Raw genomic sequence first — 18,667 nt, 5'->3', positions numbered from 1 at the left:
GGTTCGTGACACCAAATGGAAAACAAATCGACATATCTCCACCCTACTGTAGGTCCTTGGTTGTGATTCCATTCAATGTTTTACTTAAATTTTTCTATTTAAATGGGAATAAGCCACAATTAAAGGTTAAAGTACGTTTATTGACGTTTCAATTTCCACTTCGGAAATCGTTCTCAAAATACAAACATTAGTAAATTAAACAAATTTTGTTTTTTTGTTACTTAGTGAAAAATCCTTCTAATAATTTAATTTTATCTGACTCATCTATATTGACAATTCAGATATACATTATACATTTTAAAGTAGACGACTTTAAAATAATATTGCCAATATTGTTGAAGTGCGTTCCTGGGACGACTTTACTTATAAGATAGTTCATTCGATTACATGAAATCAACTTTAACTTGAGAATATCCGTCAGAAAAGATCATAGCATGTAATTCGTCTTTACACAAGGTATTTTATAAATGCAATTCTTTGTCCGTTCTTGTTCATTGTTAGGTTTGGTTTTACTTTAGGTAATTACTTTAAAATGCCACAAGAAAATAGCTTCAGAACAATATTAGATTTTTCTTTTAAAATATCTGCAAATTATGGTAATAATGAAGAGTCCGTTAATAGCTGCATTATAGATGATACATTCTGTTCAGTTTTTGTTGTCAATTTATCAGCCCCCTTTAATTTGGTTCCTAGTATTTTTTAAGTTTTTTTTCAAAGGCACATCGATTAGTAATATCAAAACTTAATAGCATTTTGTGAGAATTGTAATCTATTTCTGACAGTTTTTACAGAAAATGCTGTGAATTATTAATAAAAATATTCATGTTATGTACTAATCGATTTGTAAGATTACCAAAATTTAATAATGTGGACTTCTCTTTATATTTATATTTTTAAAATGTGAAACACAAAGCTGTCTACAAATCAATCACACTGTAACTTTGAAAATTATCAAAAACTTAAAGCAAAATGGCTGCTCCCAAACACTGATATGAATGAGATATAAATAATCTGGAGAGATAACCGAAATATTCCAGAATGTACACAGACGAGCAAACCCAACAAACCTTCCTGACCTACATCCTTGAATGTCTCGATCATTTACACAAGACTTTTTCCTAAGCCTCTTCCGCGTTGCAGAGAAACGTAGACTTGTCGGCGGAAACGACTGTTTTCTAGCTGGTAAATATTTATTTTCTTAACTTTGTTTGCATCTGATTGCATATTGAAATATTCAAATTCGCATTTTGCCCGGCATCAATGGCTGTTAGATGTAAGACAAGCAACTCCAAAAGCTCAACTACTCAGCTACAGATCGCTAATGGAAAATTCATTGTTTTATTATCTGAAAGTGTTTTGATTCGCGGTCGCTTTTCCTCCGAAACGGACCGAAAGCGTTGACTAGATAACACCAACGAGAACAAAGTTTTCAATGTCTGGCTTCCAGAACGTTAAGTACTAAGCAAATAAGCTTAAAATTAATTCCCTACTTCATTTATTAAACCAAACACTTTAAATTGCTTTTTTTTTTTAACTTAAATTCACTTATTTGTTTACTCACGTTATATGTTTTGGCGTTTTTTGAAATTTGATGTTTGAATGCTATAATATATTTCAGCGTTCTTGACAGGTGCTGAAATTACTCTTAATCTTACTTTGTTACCATTTCTCTCATACATATACAGGGTGTTTCAAAAAAAGGTAACCCCGTCTCTAGGGTAGGTAAAATACTGAAAAATAATTGGGGTTTGCTTAGTAAAAAATTTTTGTAACGCCATCCGTTTTCAAGATACAGGGCGTTGAAGAAAAAAAAATTTACGCATTTTTTACGATTTTGCCGAAACTACTGGCAACATTGTAATGAAATTTTATACGAATATGTTTTGGAAGCTGATACATTCCATGAATTTGTTTTTATATCTGATTCTCATAGAGAGCGCTAGTTACACGGATCGTACTAAGTATTAGTCAATATAACTTTTTTAAGAGTATAATTATTAATCAAAATTTCAAGTAAACTTAAACATCATTCAATTTTACACGAAAAAGGTACTCTTGGTAAAACTCGATACTGTGTACCGTTTTCGGAATATTTTGATTTGAAAATTATGAAGTAATAATTGATGCTGGTAGTAATGATAAAGTTCTAATAGGTATACCTCTATTTTCTCTAAGTGTGCCATGGAAATCTAACATTTATTGATTGTTATGACGATAAATCAACAATAATTAGAGATTTGAAACCTTGTTATTTGTAAAATCAAATCAAAATGTCCTCAAATGTTGAATACACTGACATGTTATTAACCTTAGGCGAATGTTTGGGATGTTCTAGTGCAGCTGTGACACGTTATGTAGAAAAGTTTCCTAGAAGAAACTTACCAAGTAAAAAAACATTTAGAGCCATTGAACGACGTTGTCGAGAAACAGGGAATGTGAGACCAAATAAAATAAATTCTGGTAGACCAAGAACAACAAGAACAATTAATAAAGAAAATAATATTTTAAATTTACTTGATCAAGATCCAACAGTTAGCGTAAGGAATATAGCAAGACAAACAAATACTTCTTCTTCAAGTACTTGGCGGATACTGAAAGAACAGCAATTACATCCTTATCATTACAGAGAAGTCCAAGAGCTCTTGCCAGATGATCTACCGATTAGAGTGGATTTTTGCAAAACATTGCAACAAAGGACAGCCCACAATCCAAATTTTTTAAAATGCATTCTTTTTACGGACGAGGCCACCTTTACGCGACAAGGTATGTTTAACTCCCATAACGCACACTACTGGTGTGATGAGAATCCACGAGTCAAAAGGGTATCATATTACCAACACTCATTTAAAGTTAATGTTTGGGCAGCAACTTTAGGTAACAAATTAATAGGTTATCATATTTTACCTGGAAATTTAAATGGTGATATGTATCTTGATTTTTTAAACAATTCCTTATTCGAGATATTAGACGATTTAACCCTAAACGAGCGAAGATCTTTATTTTTTATGCACGATAGAGCTCCACCACACTTTGATAGAAGGTGTCGTAATTGGTTGAGTAATCATTTTCCGAATCGATGGATTGGTAGAGGTGCGGAAGCTCCGATTTATTGGCCTCCTCGGTCATGCGATTTTAACCCTTTGGAATACGCAGTTTGGTCGTATATTAAGGAAAAAGTCTATGCTACAGAGGTAAATTCACGCCAAAAATTGTAAGAAAGAATTCAACGTCAATTTAATGACATCATAGCTGATCCCCTACCGTTTAGAAGGTTAATGGAATCTTTAGAAAAAAGAATAGACTTGTGTATTCGCGAAAGCGGAGGGCATTTTGAACACTTACTGTAATTGAATTTTATTTTATGTTCTTAGTCATTAATTTAATTTTCTTCTTGTGAGTTTTGTTTAATTACTAACTATTTTAAACCAGCATCAATTATTAATTCATAATTTTCAAATCAAAATATTTCGAAAACGGTACACAGTATCGAGTTTTACCAAGAGTACCTTTTTCGTGTAAAATTGAATGATGTTTAAGTTTACTTGAAATTTTGATTAATAATTATACTCTTAAAAAAGTTATATTGACTAATACTAGATAGTGTACTAAAGATCCGTGTAACTAGCGCCCTCTATGAGAATCAGATATAAAAACAAATTTATGGGATGTATCAGCTTCCAAAACATATTCGTATAAAATTTCATTACAATGTTGCCAGTAGTTTCGGCAAAATCGTAAAAAATGCGTAAAATTTTATTTTCTTCAACGCCCTGTATCTTGAAAACGGATGGCGTTACAAAAATTTTTTACTAAGCAAACCCCAATTATTTTTCAGTTTTTTACCTACCCTAGAGACAGGGTTACCTTTTTTTGAAATACCCTGTAGATATTTTAAATCCTTTACCTTTTTCTTTTACAAGGATATTTCGATATTTTTTAATTAAACTACCCCATATACTATGTTATCTTAACAACATTAGAAATCCTAAGATTTCCTACTTATTCTTCTTCTTCTTCAAGTTCCGCTCCTATCGGAGATTGGAAATCATTCTGGAAATTATAATTTTGTTGGTTACGCGCCTGAATAGTTCTAGAACTGCATCCAAACCATTCACGGAGATTGCGTAACCACGAGATTTTACGTCTTCCTACGTTTCTTCTGCCTTTGATTTCCTACTTGGCGAAACTAAATTTAAATATTTACCACTGTGCTTTCTACAACTTGCAAAGCAAACAGATTGATAAATTAGTCGACAAGGGAATCACGGTAAAAATTCTTAGTGATTTTAGTTTCTAGCACTCGAAACCGAGTAAAGAACTAAAACAGAAAGACGGTTTTAGATTTAATTTCAATACGGGGCATCTGCCATCCATTCTGTTTTCCAAACTGGAAATATGGGTAATAAAAAAACTTGAAATTGAAGGGTCTATAGTTAATAAAGCTAATGAAGTTGCAGTGTTAGGACATGTTAACCTAGATCCCATGTTAAGTACGGGGCAGCTAGTAGCTGTATTAGTAATTGATCCACAGTTTATCTTTAACATTTGTTTCTTTCATTAGTGCTCTTTTTTTCCTGTAAATATTTGCAATTGGTTTGTTGGTATGATTTCAACGTCTGAAAACCCTTTGATTCACCACGAGGTGCATACACAACATTAGGAAAAATTAAATGATGAGCTGGTATTTTCTATGATCGACTGGATTTTTTTATCTGAAAATTTGACTGAAGAAATGTATTTAATTAGCTTTAAATACCTTGTATACCACAAGCCTCCAACAATGCCAGATGATATGAAAAATAGAGTAAGAGAAGCTTTTAATAAAATTGACTTACAAATAATGTTAAGAAATGTGGCTCGGTCATTTGAATATCAGTTACAAACTTATATAGACGTTGGAGGTGGACATTTTGAACATTTACTTTAGATTTATTTCCTTAATATCATCTCATATTATCACTCAATACTCAATACTGATTTCTACCTATAAAAATTGAATGCATTCCCGAAATGTGAAGAAAACTAAAAATATCTCGAAAAATAATAAGTTTAGGTGTAGGGAATGATACATAAAAATGAAAGAGTATCATAAATACAATATTCCTAAAACACAAAATACAGGGTGATCCATCTAAAAAAAATTGATAAAATCGTAATTTCCTTTTTGTAGTTCACCCTGTATACAAATTTTGGTCAATGATTTCAATTAAACTTTATTTAACAACTGCAATATATTGGTTACCTTATTATATAAAATAAATAATTGTTTATGCATTACTTCTTTATATAGATGGTATAGAGACGTCAACTGCGACGTATACGCATGTCTGGTTGATTACGAGAAAGCGTTTGATCGAGTACAGCACGCCAAGATGATGCCAATACTAAAAAAAGCAGGAATTAATAACCAAGATCTGAAAATAATTAAAAATCTTTACTGGAATCAGACAGCAAATTTTAGAGTTCAAGATGAACACACTGACTATGTGAAAATCATGCGTGGAGTGAGGCAAGGCTGTATTTTGTCTCCTGTAAACTTCAATCTGTACTCTAAAAAAATATTTATCAAAGCTTTGCACGAAACTGAAAAAGGTATCCTACTAAATGGTTACCGGCTAAACAACATTAGATATGCAGATGACACCATAGTATTTGCGGACAACTTAGAAGACCTACAAGTTCTTATGAACAAAATCACGTATTACAGTCAGCAATATGGACTCAATATAAACTTTAAGAAGACAAAGCTTATGGTAATTAGCAAAAAAAGGATAACAGAAGGTCAACTCTACGTTAACCAATCTCCTGTAGAAAGAGTGACGCACTACAACTACCTCGGCACCATAATAAATGAAGAATAGACCAACAACCAGGAGATTAGAGCACGCATCGGAAAAGCTAGATTCACCTTCAATCGGATGGGGGCCTTCTTCAAGAGTCACAATCTCCCTCTTGATACAAAAGTAAGCTGAGATGCTAGGACTTCTCTGTCCTTTTTTATGGTGTTGAATCGTGGACCGTGAACGAAGATATTTGCAGAAAACTGGAAGCATTTGAGATGTGGCTGTATCGGAGAATACTTAAGATCCCGTGGACTGACCGAGTCACAAATGAGGAGGCCCTCAGAAGAATGAATAAGAACCGAGAGGTACTGACCACCATTATCTCGAAAGTTACAACTCTTCGGACATATTATGCGAAATAAATCCAGATATGCTCTCCTTCAAGCCATCCTACAAGGAAAAATATTTGGAAAACGAGGTCCAGGAAGAAGAAGAATATCTTGGATAAAGAACCTCAGAATCTGGTTTAATACAACATCTGTGCAGCTTTTCCGCGCTGCTGCAGATAAGATAAAGATTGCCATGATGATCGCCAATATTCGTAACGGATAGGCACATCAAGAAGAAGAATAGATGGTGTTGATTTCATGGGGATTTCGAAATATGTTGGGTCGATGGGGAAAATATTGGGTCGATAATTCCCCATGGAATTATCGACCGATGTCCCACTAAAAACTCACCCTGTTATATATATATATATATATATATATATATATATATATATATATATATATATATATATATACATAGTAAAAAATACGACCGTTTATTAAATTTGGAATATATTCAATGGTTGAATAGCAGAGGTTTTATCGGTCAATACTTGGCAAATAAAAGACGTCAACTACTTTATTGCTTTATTTGAATACGTTTCGCTTTTATTTTTGAAAGCATCATCAGTTCACTACAAATAAAACAGATTTTAGAATATAAGTAAACAAACCAACAGGGTTCATACTTACAAAAACAATTTGTAGGGTTTTTTTTAAAGATGTTATAAAAACTCTACGATAACTTAACATTAAAGATTAAAAACTAAACGGGAGAAACGAAACAAAAAATACAAGTAAAACTGTAAGAACATTAGTTCATTTAATTTTAACTGATGGCTTCATTTGAACGTTGGTTTAAGCTCTTTCGAGGGTCAAACCACACTAATCTTTTCGATTGTTTTGGATCGGCTCGTCATAATTTTCACATGTGGCTTGTTATCGTCCATGTATTTCTTTGGAATGCATGGTGCAGATTACGATTCTTAAGGGAAGTATCAAGCGGAACAGGGACGGACCTTTTTTTTAAAAAGGATTCATTAATTCCTTTTTCTTTAAAAAACAAACAAACAAAAAAAAAAAGAAAAAAAGAAGAAATTTGGAAAGAAAAATAGGATTGAAGTTACTGTCTTGTAAGGGTTTTATTTATTTTGTATGATGAGGGAATGATATATCTGACTCAAGTTGTCGATGTCGGTTCTCTTATTTAGGGAGGATGGATGTTTAAGAATTTGACACATTTCAAGGATGGATCGCTTATGATGATTTTGTTGTTTGCACAGTATTTTGGTATTCGTGAAATGGATACTGTGTTTGGTTGAAATGGCATGCTGTGCAAGGGCACAAGATGGTTTAGAAATCCTAATGTCGCTTTTGTGGGACGTTAGTCGACCTTGAAGGGAGCGGCTGGTCTGGCCAATGTAGCAGGAGTTGCACTCTGCACAGGGTACTTGATAGACGACATTAGTTTGTTCTAGAGGGGCCAATGGAGTTTTTGTCTTAGAAAATAACTTACCTAAGGTTCTGGTATTTTTTAAGGCTATTTTAACAGGTAAGTTTTTGAAAAGTTTGTTAAGCTTGGTAGTGATTTGTGGGAAGTACGGGAGCGAAGCATATTTAGTGGTTTGTTCAGGAGTGAGGGGGGACTTATTAATCTGTATTTTGTTAGATATGGACGCTAATGTTAGCCCATTGGGTGTTTCGGTAATGGACTGCCCATAGCTTTTGGAATATAGAAATTTATTGATGAAGGATGCCGGATAGGAGTTATCTATGAGAATGGACTTCAGTAGATTAAGAGTTTTAGATTAAGATTTTCTCCCTCATCATACAAAATAAATAAAACCCTTACAAGACAGTAACTTCAATCCTATTTTTCTTTCCAAATTTCTTCTTTTTTTCTTTTTTTTTTGTTTGTTTGTTTTTTAAAGAAAAAGGAATTAATGAATCCTTTTTAAAAAAAAGGTCCGTCCCTGTTCCGCTTGATACTTCCCTTAAGAATCGTAATCTGCACCATGCATTCCAAAGAAACACATGGACGATAACAAGCCACATGTGAAAATTATGACGAGCCGATCCAAAACAATCGAAAAGATTAGTGTGGTTTGACCCTCGAAAGAGCTTAAACCAACGTTCAAATGAAGCCATCGGTTAAAATTAAATGAACTAATGTTCTTACAGTTTTACTTGTATTTTTTGTTTCGTTTCTCCCGTTTAGTTTTTAATCTTTAATGTTAAGTTATCGTAGAGTTTTTATAACATCTTAAAAAAAACCCTACAAATTGTTCTTGTAAGTATGAACCCTGTTGGTTTGTTTACTTATATTCTAAAATCTTTTTTATTTGTAGTGAACTGATGATGCTTTTAAAAATAAAAGCGAAACGTATTCAAATAAAGCAATAAAGCAGTTGACGTCTTTTATTTGCCAAGTATTGACCGATAAAACCTCTGCTATTCAACCATTGAATATATTCTATATATATATATATATATATATATATATATATATATATATATATATATATATATATATATATATATATATATATATATATATATATATATATATATAAATATATATATATATATATATATATATATACAATTACTAAACAAAAAAGAATATTTAAACGAAATTTTACTTTTGGCAATATAATTGTCAAAAATAAAAATTTTATGTTGGCATTTATGACATTGAGGCTTATTTGTAATTGGTTGCTATTTTAACTTATTTATAAATTCAATTATTTTTGAATTAAAAAAATGTTTTCAAAATTATAAAAATTTTTCAGAGAAGCATTTATTAGATTAAGACATTTTTATATTAATTATTTTTAAGATGTATTAGCAGCAATTTTTATTTACTAAACTAATTTTTATTTGGTAAGTTAACAAAAAAAATTGTTTTTTCTTTCTAGTTCAACCTTGTAAGATATTTTGTCTTTTTTAGCTCTTGATAATAATTGTAAACACAATTGAAAGCTCGAGATTAAAAAAATAGTTAACCAATAGCCCTTTTATTGACTCCAACCCATCCAAAACAGTTATATATATATATATATATATATATATATATATATATATATATATATATATATATATATATATATATATATATATATTATATATATATATATATATATATATATAGATATTATATTATATATACATATATATATATATATATATATATATATATATATATATATATATATATATATATAGATATTATAAACTACCTGACTGGACTAAATATTATTTTTAAAAATCACTGCACCAACCATTTTACCATCTTTTTTGTAGTAAAAACACCCTCTTCAGTTTATTATTATTATTTTTGCTGACTTTCTTATTATCAAGAACTGCATGGGAAATAAGCATTGAGTGTGGTGTAGCAAATTTTGCAATAAATCTGAAAACACTTAATATTTACGAAACAGTTAAAGATAAGTATACGATATTGTATATGAAATATGTCTAGAATGTTTTGAAGAATCTAAAAATTGTTTAATATATAGGGTTTTGTATTGGAAATAAGGAAATTGGTATTAGCCACTGTTACATGACATCCGGTATAAAAAGTTTTTATTGTAAGAAATGAGCAACTAAGATACCAATCGACGTGTCTGAGCGTTTTTTGAACATGCTACAATTGATTTATTGGCTGTTCCCTCTGTATATTTTAACCAAAAACCTATTATTTTGATTGTTACTAAAAAAAGATATTATTGTTATTTTTGATCAGTAGTTGTAACTCTGACCTTTCCGTCGAGCTTCTCTCAACAGCTGTCATCTCTTGAAGTCCCCCCAAGCCATCGACCATTATACAGTGTCAACGATTATCCGCACAAACGCCAACTGCACATACAGGGTATTGTTTCCAGAGAATCTCGGAACACAATCGAAAACTTAACCTCTACATTATTGCTTATCTACAATCTGGGTTAATTATCACATTAGATTACAATCGACTGGCTGATCAATTAGTTACTTAGGGCATTGATGTTATGCCTCGCTTTTAGCCCGAAACAGTGTTGCAGATGGCCCCAAACTTAATTGGATTTTGTATCGGGACAAGTTCCAGAAAGATCGTAACTTCTGGGGTTTACCGCTGGAGAAACAGTCTTGCATGAGTTTACTCTTAATGAGTTGTTCAAAGTTAGTTCTTACTATAGTTTGAAACGATAAACACTTAATAAAAAACTTTATTTCTTATAGCTTCAGTAGCGAAGGAAAACGACGACACTTGGGAATTAAGATAAAAGAAGTACAGTCAAAGAATTAGTACAGAAATCGAAAACGCTTAGCGATAATTTTTTTACGTAATATACTTTGATTACTTATCATATTTAGCTTAATTGCAAAAAAACAGACAGCACAGTCTGCTTTTTCTAATGATGCACCAGTCTAAATTAGGTAAGTTTCATGAAATTCCACGCGTCTTTCGCCTCCAAGTTCTAACACCGATCAAGTTTTCCGTCTCCACTGTCCTTTAATCTCCCACCGTTGCACGTTGCCGTGTTTCATCTTTTGGCCTTCTACCCTGGAATTTATTGTCAGTAAAAAAATCAGCTCTTCTTGGCAATATCTCGTCATCCATCTTTACAGCATGACCAGCCCATCGAAATCTAATAATTTCTATTAACTCGCTCAACGCCCACGCCGACAGTGTGTCGGCACACGGATTTCTCAAGGGTGCCGATAATGCACGAGTGTCGGTGGTGATATTTCGTTACTAAATAAACCATTACGGGCTTGGTTACCTCAACTGAGGTCTTCTTACGGTAGATGCACGTTACATAGGTGTGAAACTTTAAATTAACGTCCGTGGTTCCGGTTTAAAGTTGTAATAGTATCGGAAATGGCGAATAATTTTAGTCCGGGACTATCTAACTGTAAGAGGCCAAGCATTAGAAGTTCTAAAAACCTAACATATGAGGAAATGCTTGCATTAGTATTCTGTTCAGAGTCAGATGATGAACAATTTGAAGATTCCGGTAGTGAGTGGAGTAGTACTGAAAATTTGGCCGAAGAATTTGCAGAAGACGTCCCTAAACCAGAAATAGAACCTGTGGTTCCTAGAGAACCGCAGACGACTTTGCAATGAGCGGAGAATCCATCTAATCTTCGAAGGATCCAGTTGACAATGCAACCAAGATTTAACCTGGCCCTACCCTCTGAAGGTAAACCGATAGAGTACTTTTATCTTCTAGCTACTATTTCTTCGAGTTGCTGCTCAGGGAAACGAACTCTTATGCTGAATGTATTCATAAACGATCCAAATCCAAGGCCTCATTCAATGATAAATCGCTGGAAACCTGCTGATAGGCGAGAAATGTCAGGGTCGGAAAGTTGATTCTATATGTGGACCTATTGCTGTTATTGAATACATCGTTTATTTTAGTTCTTATTTTGATACCATGGAATTAAAGTACCTTTTACTGATAACTATGTAATCTATCAGGTTTGTCATGAGATGTCATGTCATGTATACAGTCTGTCATGAGACTGCAGAGCTAATGAATGTAAAGTCCTGACAAGACTATGACATAGAACAGGCGGCACGAGGTCTCATGGCAAAAATAGAGGTTAAGCACTTTAGAATAGATTATCATTATACAAGTAATAAAGATGTACAACAGTCAGTCTTAAACGTTATTACATGGCGCAGTCTTGTGGTCAATAAAGCTTGCTGCTTCCAAACTAAAACGAAAACAAGAAGTTGATAGAATTAGAACCATATGGAGTTTGGAAATCCTCAACCATTATCATTTGAAGGTAACGTGAATGAAAACTTTTAGCGATTCAAACAGAAATTTACCTCTTGGCCAGTGACAAGGCGAAAAAGGAAGACACGGTAAAAATTGCTCTACTAATACATTTTTTGGGAGATGACGGACTTGATGTGTTTAACACCTTAAAGTTAGCGGATGTACAGAGAAAATCGTATGATACAGTATTGGGTGAACTAGAGAATTACTTCACCCCTCAAAAGAATGTGATTTACGAAAGATTTTTATTCTGCAATAGAAAACACGAGGAAGGAGAGCTATTTGATACTTACCTGACTTACGTAAATTGGCAAAAAATTGTGAGTTTGGAGATGTTCTAGACTCAATGATCAGGGATAGACTAGTTTTGGGAATACTCAATAAAGATTTACAAGAAAAAATGTTGCAGAATCCTAAGTTAACCTTACAAAAGGCAATAGACATAGTGTAGAACAGATGAAATTTCAAAAATATAGTTTAAAGAAGTTCAGTCAAGTCAAACACTTAATATTCATTCTATAAAAGGGGAAAATGGTAATCAAACAACAAGGAAAAACAATTTTCAAATAACTTTAATACTGGATGAAGCAGAAGAAGGAAACAGAGGGAAAACTCAAGAAAAAGTGGTCAGCGCAGAAAATTTGGTCGTGCTCATGAGTTTCAAAGGTGTCCAGCATTTGGTAAAATTTGCAATAAGCGTTTGTATTACAACCATTTCAAGAAAATGTGTAACAGCAGGACTGTAAGAGAACATGAGGAGATTCAAGAAGTAGATGTCGACAGTGAACAGGAAGAATTTATGGTAACATCATTATCTTCTTCTTGTAGTGCCTATCCGTTTCGGATATTGGTGACCATCATGGCAATCTGTATATTAACATCATGAGAAAGTAGTCTTAAACGTTATGACACAGTCTACGTACTCTTACGTACATTATTTCAAACTCCTGACAGAATTTCGTCAATCTGCCACTCCTTTCCTTCCGTATTTCAAGTCCAAATTTGCCAATAACATCTTTTTCTAATTAACCGTTAAAATTCCTCATTATTATGGTTATTGATACTGTTTAGCGCTTATTTAATACCTACTAAAGAACTCATCGATTTGATCTTCATCTTTTTCGACAGAGAGGCGTACAGCTGAATGATACTAAGAGCTAAAAGAAATTAAACAATTACATTACAAACTCTTTGCAAGAGTTAGGTCATATTTATATTGTTTTCTAATTCTTGTGAGGAAATAACTAATTACAAAAAAAGGAAGGCATGTTCTATGGCCTATTTTAATTAGGATTTTTATTCGACGGCTTTGTATTAAAATAAATCAAACCTTGCATTCCATAAAATATGACTAAATACACAAATATCTTTCTTAAATAACTGGTTTCTTTTTTCCTTAGATCTAAAAACACTGACTCAATCATACTGGATAATAGTACCTTCCAATAATAAATCGTCGTACCTTGTCAACAAATCAAAACATTCAAATAATGTTTTGTACTAATTGTGTTAACCCGCCTACATACTTTTAGAGTTTTTATTAGTTTATTAGTAGTCATTATCACACCCACTAATGGGCGGTCTTATCACTAAAGCAACTTATCAGGATTTTAGTAAAGTTAATCACACCTACAGACAATTTTATGATATATATTATCTATTTCTATTATAATATGTCAACGAGTTTGGTAGTTTTGAGGAAAATAATGAAGTGTACCTACTTATTTATTTAAAATTGATGGATTGTTCTTATAATAGGTCATTGACGTAGCCAGGGGGTCCGGACAGCCCTCGAAAAATTATCAAATATTGAATTTGAAATTAAATTGAATTGAATTTTAATATTAAATAAATACGTAAAAAATATTAAATAAGATAATTTCATTTTAAATTTAAAAAATATTTTGATTTTTCTAAAGATTATTGTGAAAATGTAAATCGAATAATATTTAATTATTTATTCTATCAACAAAACCTTTTATGATGAATCTGATGATGATCTTAAACTGTTTTAAATAGTATCCAGATACTGGTTTTCGACAGTATTTGGATAACGTTTCAGATTGTATTTTATATGAGCATTGAACACTTATGAATAATTCTTATTATTATTAAGAAAACTGCAAGAAAAATATGAGGTGGCAGGTCTAAACATGAATATGACAAAATGTGAATATCTCTCAGTGGGAACAGATGAAATATGTGACCTAGTCTTGGAAGACGACAAAATCAAAGGCGTGCAATCCTGCAAATATTTGGGGGTCATTTTCAACAAGAAGGGAAATAGCGCAGATGAAATCAGGAAAAGAATAAACAAGGGCAGAGCAGCGACCCGTGCCTTAAACTCTCTTCTCTGGCAAAAAACAATTCGACGAGAAACCAAAAAACACATATCCGTAGTATAGTTCAAAGTATTACACTTTACGGTTCGGAAGTATGGGACGTCACCAAAGCTAATAAAAACAAACTTATGACGACAGAAATGGATTATCTGAGATGAAGCTGCGGTAGATCGAAACTGGAGAGAGTTAGAAATGAACAAATAAGAAACGAAATGAAAATGGAGAGAAATATCAATGATGACATAGAAAGAAAACAATTAATCTGGTTCGGACATGTTAAAAGAATGCCAGAGTACAGATGGCCTAGGAGAGTACTGGAATGGATCCCTCCTGAAAGAAGAAAGAGAGGACGACCACGGAGAAGTTGGCGCAACGATATTGATGAAGCAATGGCGGCAAGAGACTTAGAAGAGGCAACTGCATATGACAGAAAAAGATGGAAATTGGGGGCGGAGAAGCGGTGACAGCCGTAATAAATCCGTTATTATATATGTATATTGAACACTTATAACCAACTCTTTCTCAATCTGGTCACAAAAGCTCGAGAACATCTAGTGCTTTATCTTCAGCAACAGAAAAAGCAGTGGCGGATCTAGACATTTGCCTGAGAGGAAGTAAATAAATTTTTACTTGAAGCCCCCGATGATAATTATTTATTAATGAAGGTAAGATATTTCCAAGAATTAAATAATTATATTAAAAAAATAGGCAAATATTGTATTAGAAATAGGCTATATTCATAATACCGCAAAGTTGATATATGAATCCTGGTAGCTCAAGGATTTGATGCGCCGCTCACTGTTAAATATTGCTATTGAATCCTACCGTCGCCAAATATTTTTTAATTCTTTTTTCTTTGTTTTGTATGTTCTCCTCATTTTCGGAATTTCAGGAGCATGCAGGTTTGACGAGTTTGTTAAAATGGACACTACAGATGTTGAAGATAAAGATTCAGTTTTAATAGTAAATATACCAAATACTAAAACAAATACGCAGAGAACGTTTGTAATCAAGGCTTCACCGGATAATGGCCCTAATATATTGGCATTTATAGGAAATATATATATCGTTACGTCCGAAAATGGATCAGTCACGTTTATTTGTCTGCTATAGACCAGGAAAATGAATCAAACAACTGGTTGTTCTATCGCTAAACTTGCCGAAAGTTTGCACAAAAACTTCAGAATATTTAAAAATGCCTTAATGCCATAGTTTCAGAAGAACCTCGGCAAGTTTACTTGCAAATTCTGGAGCAGATATTCTTGCTTTAAAGCAACACGGAGTTTAAAAGTTTTCGAATTTCGTTAAAGGGTATGTAGAGCAATCTCTTGCAAAAATCATGGCGATTTTTACCCACCTGATGTACCATTGCTTCTGTTTTGAAATTCGCCATTTAGGGGGTTTATTAGCATTCATCCTTTATGTTGTCTAGGCATGTTGGAGGATGAGTAGGAAAGTAGGTCACGGTAAGCATGTTTGAAGGTAGTAGAAAAGGTCAGAAAAGATTCTCCCCAGGAGTTTGGAGAGAACCAAGGCTCGCGTGGGTAAGCATTTTTTTGTCAAATATAGGAAAAAATATGAAAATCGATATTTTTTTCTAACTTTTTCCATTATTTAAAAAACTGTATATACACAGTCAAAAGCTTCTACATAAACATTTTTCAGTATTTGTATTATCAACTGTTTAAAGTACAATATTGTAAATTACTATAAACTGTGATGATATTACTCACATTTCTCTTATTCCAAAATTATTTAAATAAATTGTTTTGACAAATGTAAATATCTTTATTATGGTTATAATGAAGTAAAAATAATTATATTTTAATGAGTAATACTAAACCAATTATGACAATGTGGATCTTGTTTTTTATTAGAAAATCATTTTTCTAGAAAACTTAAATATCCCTTTCTTTTGTTCTAACCCGTAGGCTGCCATAAGAATAACGGCGTCGTTATCGTCCGGTCATGGGGATATTTAAATATCTCCCGAGAGCTGTTATCATTACTAACCCAGAAAATGCAGAGGTTTGGAATAATTCGCTTGAAGGAAGCTTTCTATATATTACACGATTTCTTCTATGAGAAATCGTATTTTTCAGTTCCGACAGGGTGGAAGTCGGGAAAAGGGACGGCGTTGATAAAGATCATGAGGATTTTGGATGAAATCTCAGTTTTAGGATGGGATTTGTTCTATAGTAGCGAGTAAGATGTAAGATATCGATAATAATTTGATTTTTTTTTTGAAATATCTGTTTAGTTTTACACCCTAGATGTAAAAATTGACAAATTTTTCGTCCTTAAAGTACAAAAAAAAACAAAATTTTGGAGAGAAAATTATTATTACTTTAGGGCTTTGGATGCGTCATATACTGACCTCTACAAATCAATTACAGACAATTATTCGGTCAAATTTACGGTTTCTGTAGATTCTGGTAGTTGTAAAAAACTGAATTGTTTGTAGTTTTATACATCCAAAGTATAATGGTAAATCCGTGGTAAATCCGTGGTAAATCCACGTATTCTTATTTACTTAATGTGCAACATTTTTCCTTTCGTTTTCGACTTGCAACTCCAACTTTTGTATAGAAAATAGTTAAATAACGTGCCTTCAACGTGCTTTCCTTGCATAGGGAATAGAGATAGTGTTTAAAAAAGTCCCTTTTCAAAAAAAAAAAATAGCCGTTTATTTTAGTTATTTACACACTCTCGATTCGTGTTTATTAGACCATCAAATCTAATGACTACGCAGAAATTGTTTGTATAACAATGACCACATATTAGATGTAAAATCGTAATGTGCAAGAGAAGCAAGGTTTTTTTTCGTAATGTGCAAGAGAAGTAAATTTATATTTCCTGTATGCAGCGATAGTCATCCTATCCTACCTATTGTATTAGCATGAATTATGTAGCCGCTTTCACCATGCCAAATATTCCAAAGAGACATCATCCTAATGTATATTTGATAAGAAACCATTTACTAATCAATATTGGAAGATTCCTGATTACTTTCTAGACTAATTTGTTTATTGTATACTCATATAAAAGCTGTAATAATCATAACACATTATCAGTCTATATTTTAACATTAACTACGTTAGTTCTTATATTACTTGTAATTTTAAGTTATTGTAAAAGTGTACCATATAATCTGTGAAATAAAGTTTTTAAAAAGTATATTTCCAAAAAGAAATATATAATTGGCGCAGTCAGTAGGATACCTGAAGGTTGCAGAAGAAAACAGAGCTGAACCGTTGGTTTCCACCATTTGTCAGAAGAACCTCTAAAAAAAACACGTAAGTTACTGAGAATTCTTTTATTCCTGTCTTACTTTCCTTTTACTGGTTACTTTTTATTTTATTGTGAGTTTATTGATATTTATTATATTTTAAATAATTTTGCATTCGCATATATACTAAGGCTGATCATTTACAATTTGAAGTATTTCTTATTTTCCATATTACTCGCTAGAGATTTCTATTGTAGTAGTCTTTTTCAAAGAGTATTTTTCATTAAATTAACAAAAGAGTACACTAAAATAACAAAATTCCTACCTATATGCAAAGTGAAATTGACAAATTAGCTTCCGATTTAAACAAAATGGCATTATCTCAAAACGGTACACCCACAGTCTACGCAGCAAAAACTCTTGCAGATGTTTTACCAAGTTTTAATGGAGATCCATTAAAATTAGAAACTTTCATCCAAACATGCGATAATTTTTACCGCACTTATGGACAAACAACGGACAACACGTTGAATGACTACACTTTTAGTGTCATACGTTCCAAATTACAAGACAACGTCCTCAATTTTATTATGTGTAGACCAGATCTAAACACATGGCCACTAATTCGCGAAACACTAAAACAAAACTTTGGAGATAGGATAGATAGACAAACTTTAACTAAAGAATTTCTGCAATCCACAAAAGGAAGAAACGAAAATATATTAGATTTTCTGGCGAGGATTTCACAAATTAAATCTAGACTAGAAGTAAAAATAAATGCAGAACAAGGACTAAGTGCCGAACGAAAAGCAGTACTTATAGAACAAAACGAAGGAAATTCCGTTGATATTTTATTGTGCAACGTAGATGAAAAAACAAGAACCATTCTTGAAATTCATAATCCCGGAACATTTATACAAGCTTCGGATATTTTAACAAGGCAATTTTATAACGACCAAAGAATTCAATCTCTTAATCCTCTTAATAAATATAAAGGAAAATAACCCAACTTTCAAAAACATCACGTCACGCCACAATCTTCAAATCACCAAAGTCATAATTATCAAAGGCAAAACCATCATAATTATCCTAATCGTCAAACTAACTACATTCCAAATAGACCTCATCAATATAATCATCACTATTCTAATCAACATTATAATCAATCTAGTTTCCAACAACAACAACCCAATTATCAATTTAATCGACCCAG

General features: G+C 32.4%; 2 protein-coding genes across 7 annotated transcripts in view; one reads left to right on the top strand and one right to left on the bottom strand.

Moving 5' to 3' along the window:
• tutl (immunoglobulin superfamily member turtle) overlaps positions 1-18,667 on the bottom strand; it is a 500,395-nt gene that overhangs the window by 234,421 nt on the left and 247,307 nt on the right. The window lies entirely within an intron of this gene.
• Positions 17,826-18,458, top strand: LOC140432816 (uncharacterized). The gene has a single exon (XM_072520973.1). The coding sequence runs from the start codon at positions 17,826-17,828 to the stop codon at positions 18,456-18,458; it is 633 nt and encodes a 210-aa protein (XP_072377074.1).

The sequence above is a fragment of the Diabrotica undecimpunctata genome, chromosome 1, assembly GCF_040954645.1.
Source record: "Diabrotica undecimpunctata isolate CICGRU chromosome 1, icDiaUnde3, whole genome shotgun sequence".
Lineage (NCBI taxonomy): Eukaryota > Metazoa > Arthropoda > Insecta > Coleoptera > Chrysomelidae > Diabrotica > Diabrotica undecimpunctata.
Note: the sequence above shows the minus strand (reverse complement) of the source record. Positions and strands in the feature narration are given on the sequence as shown.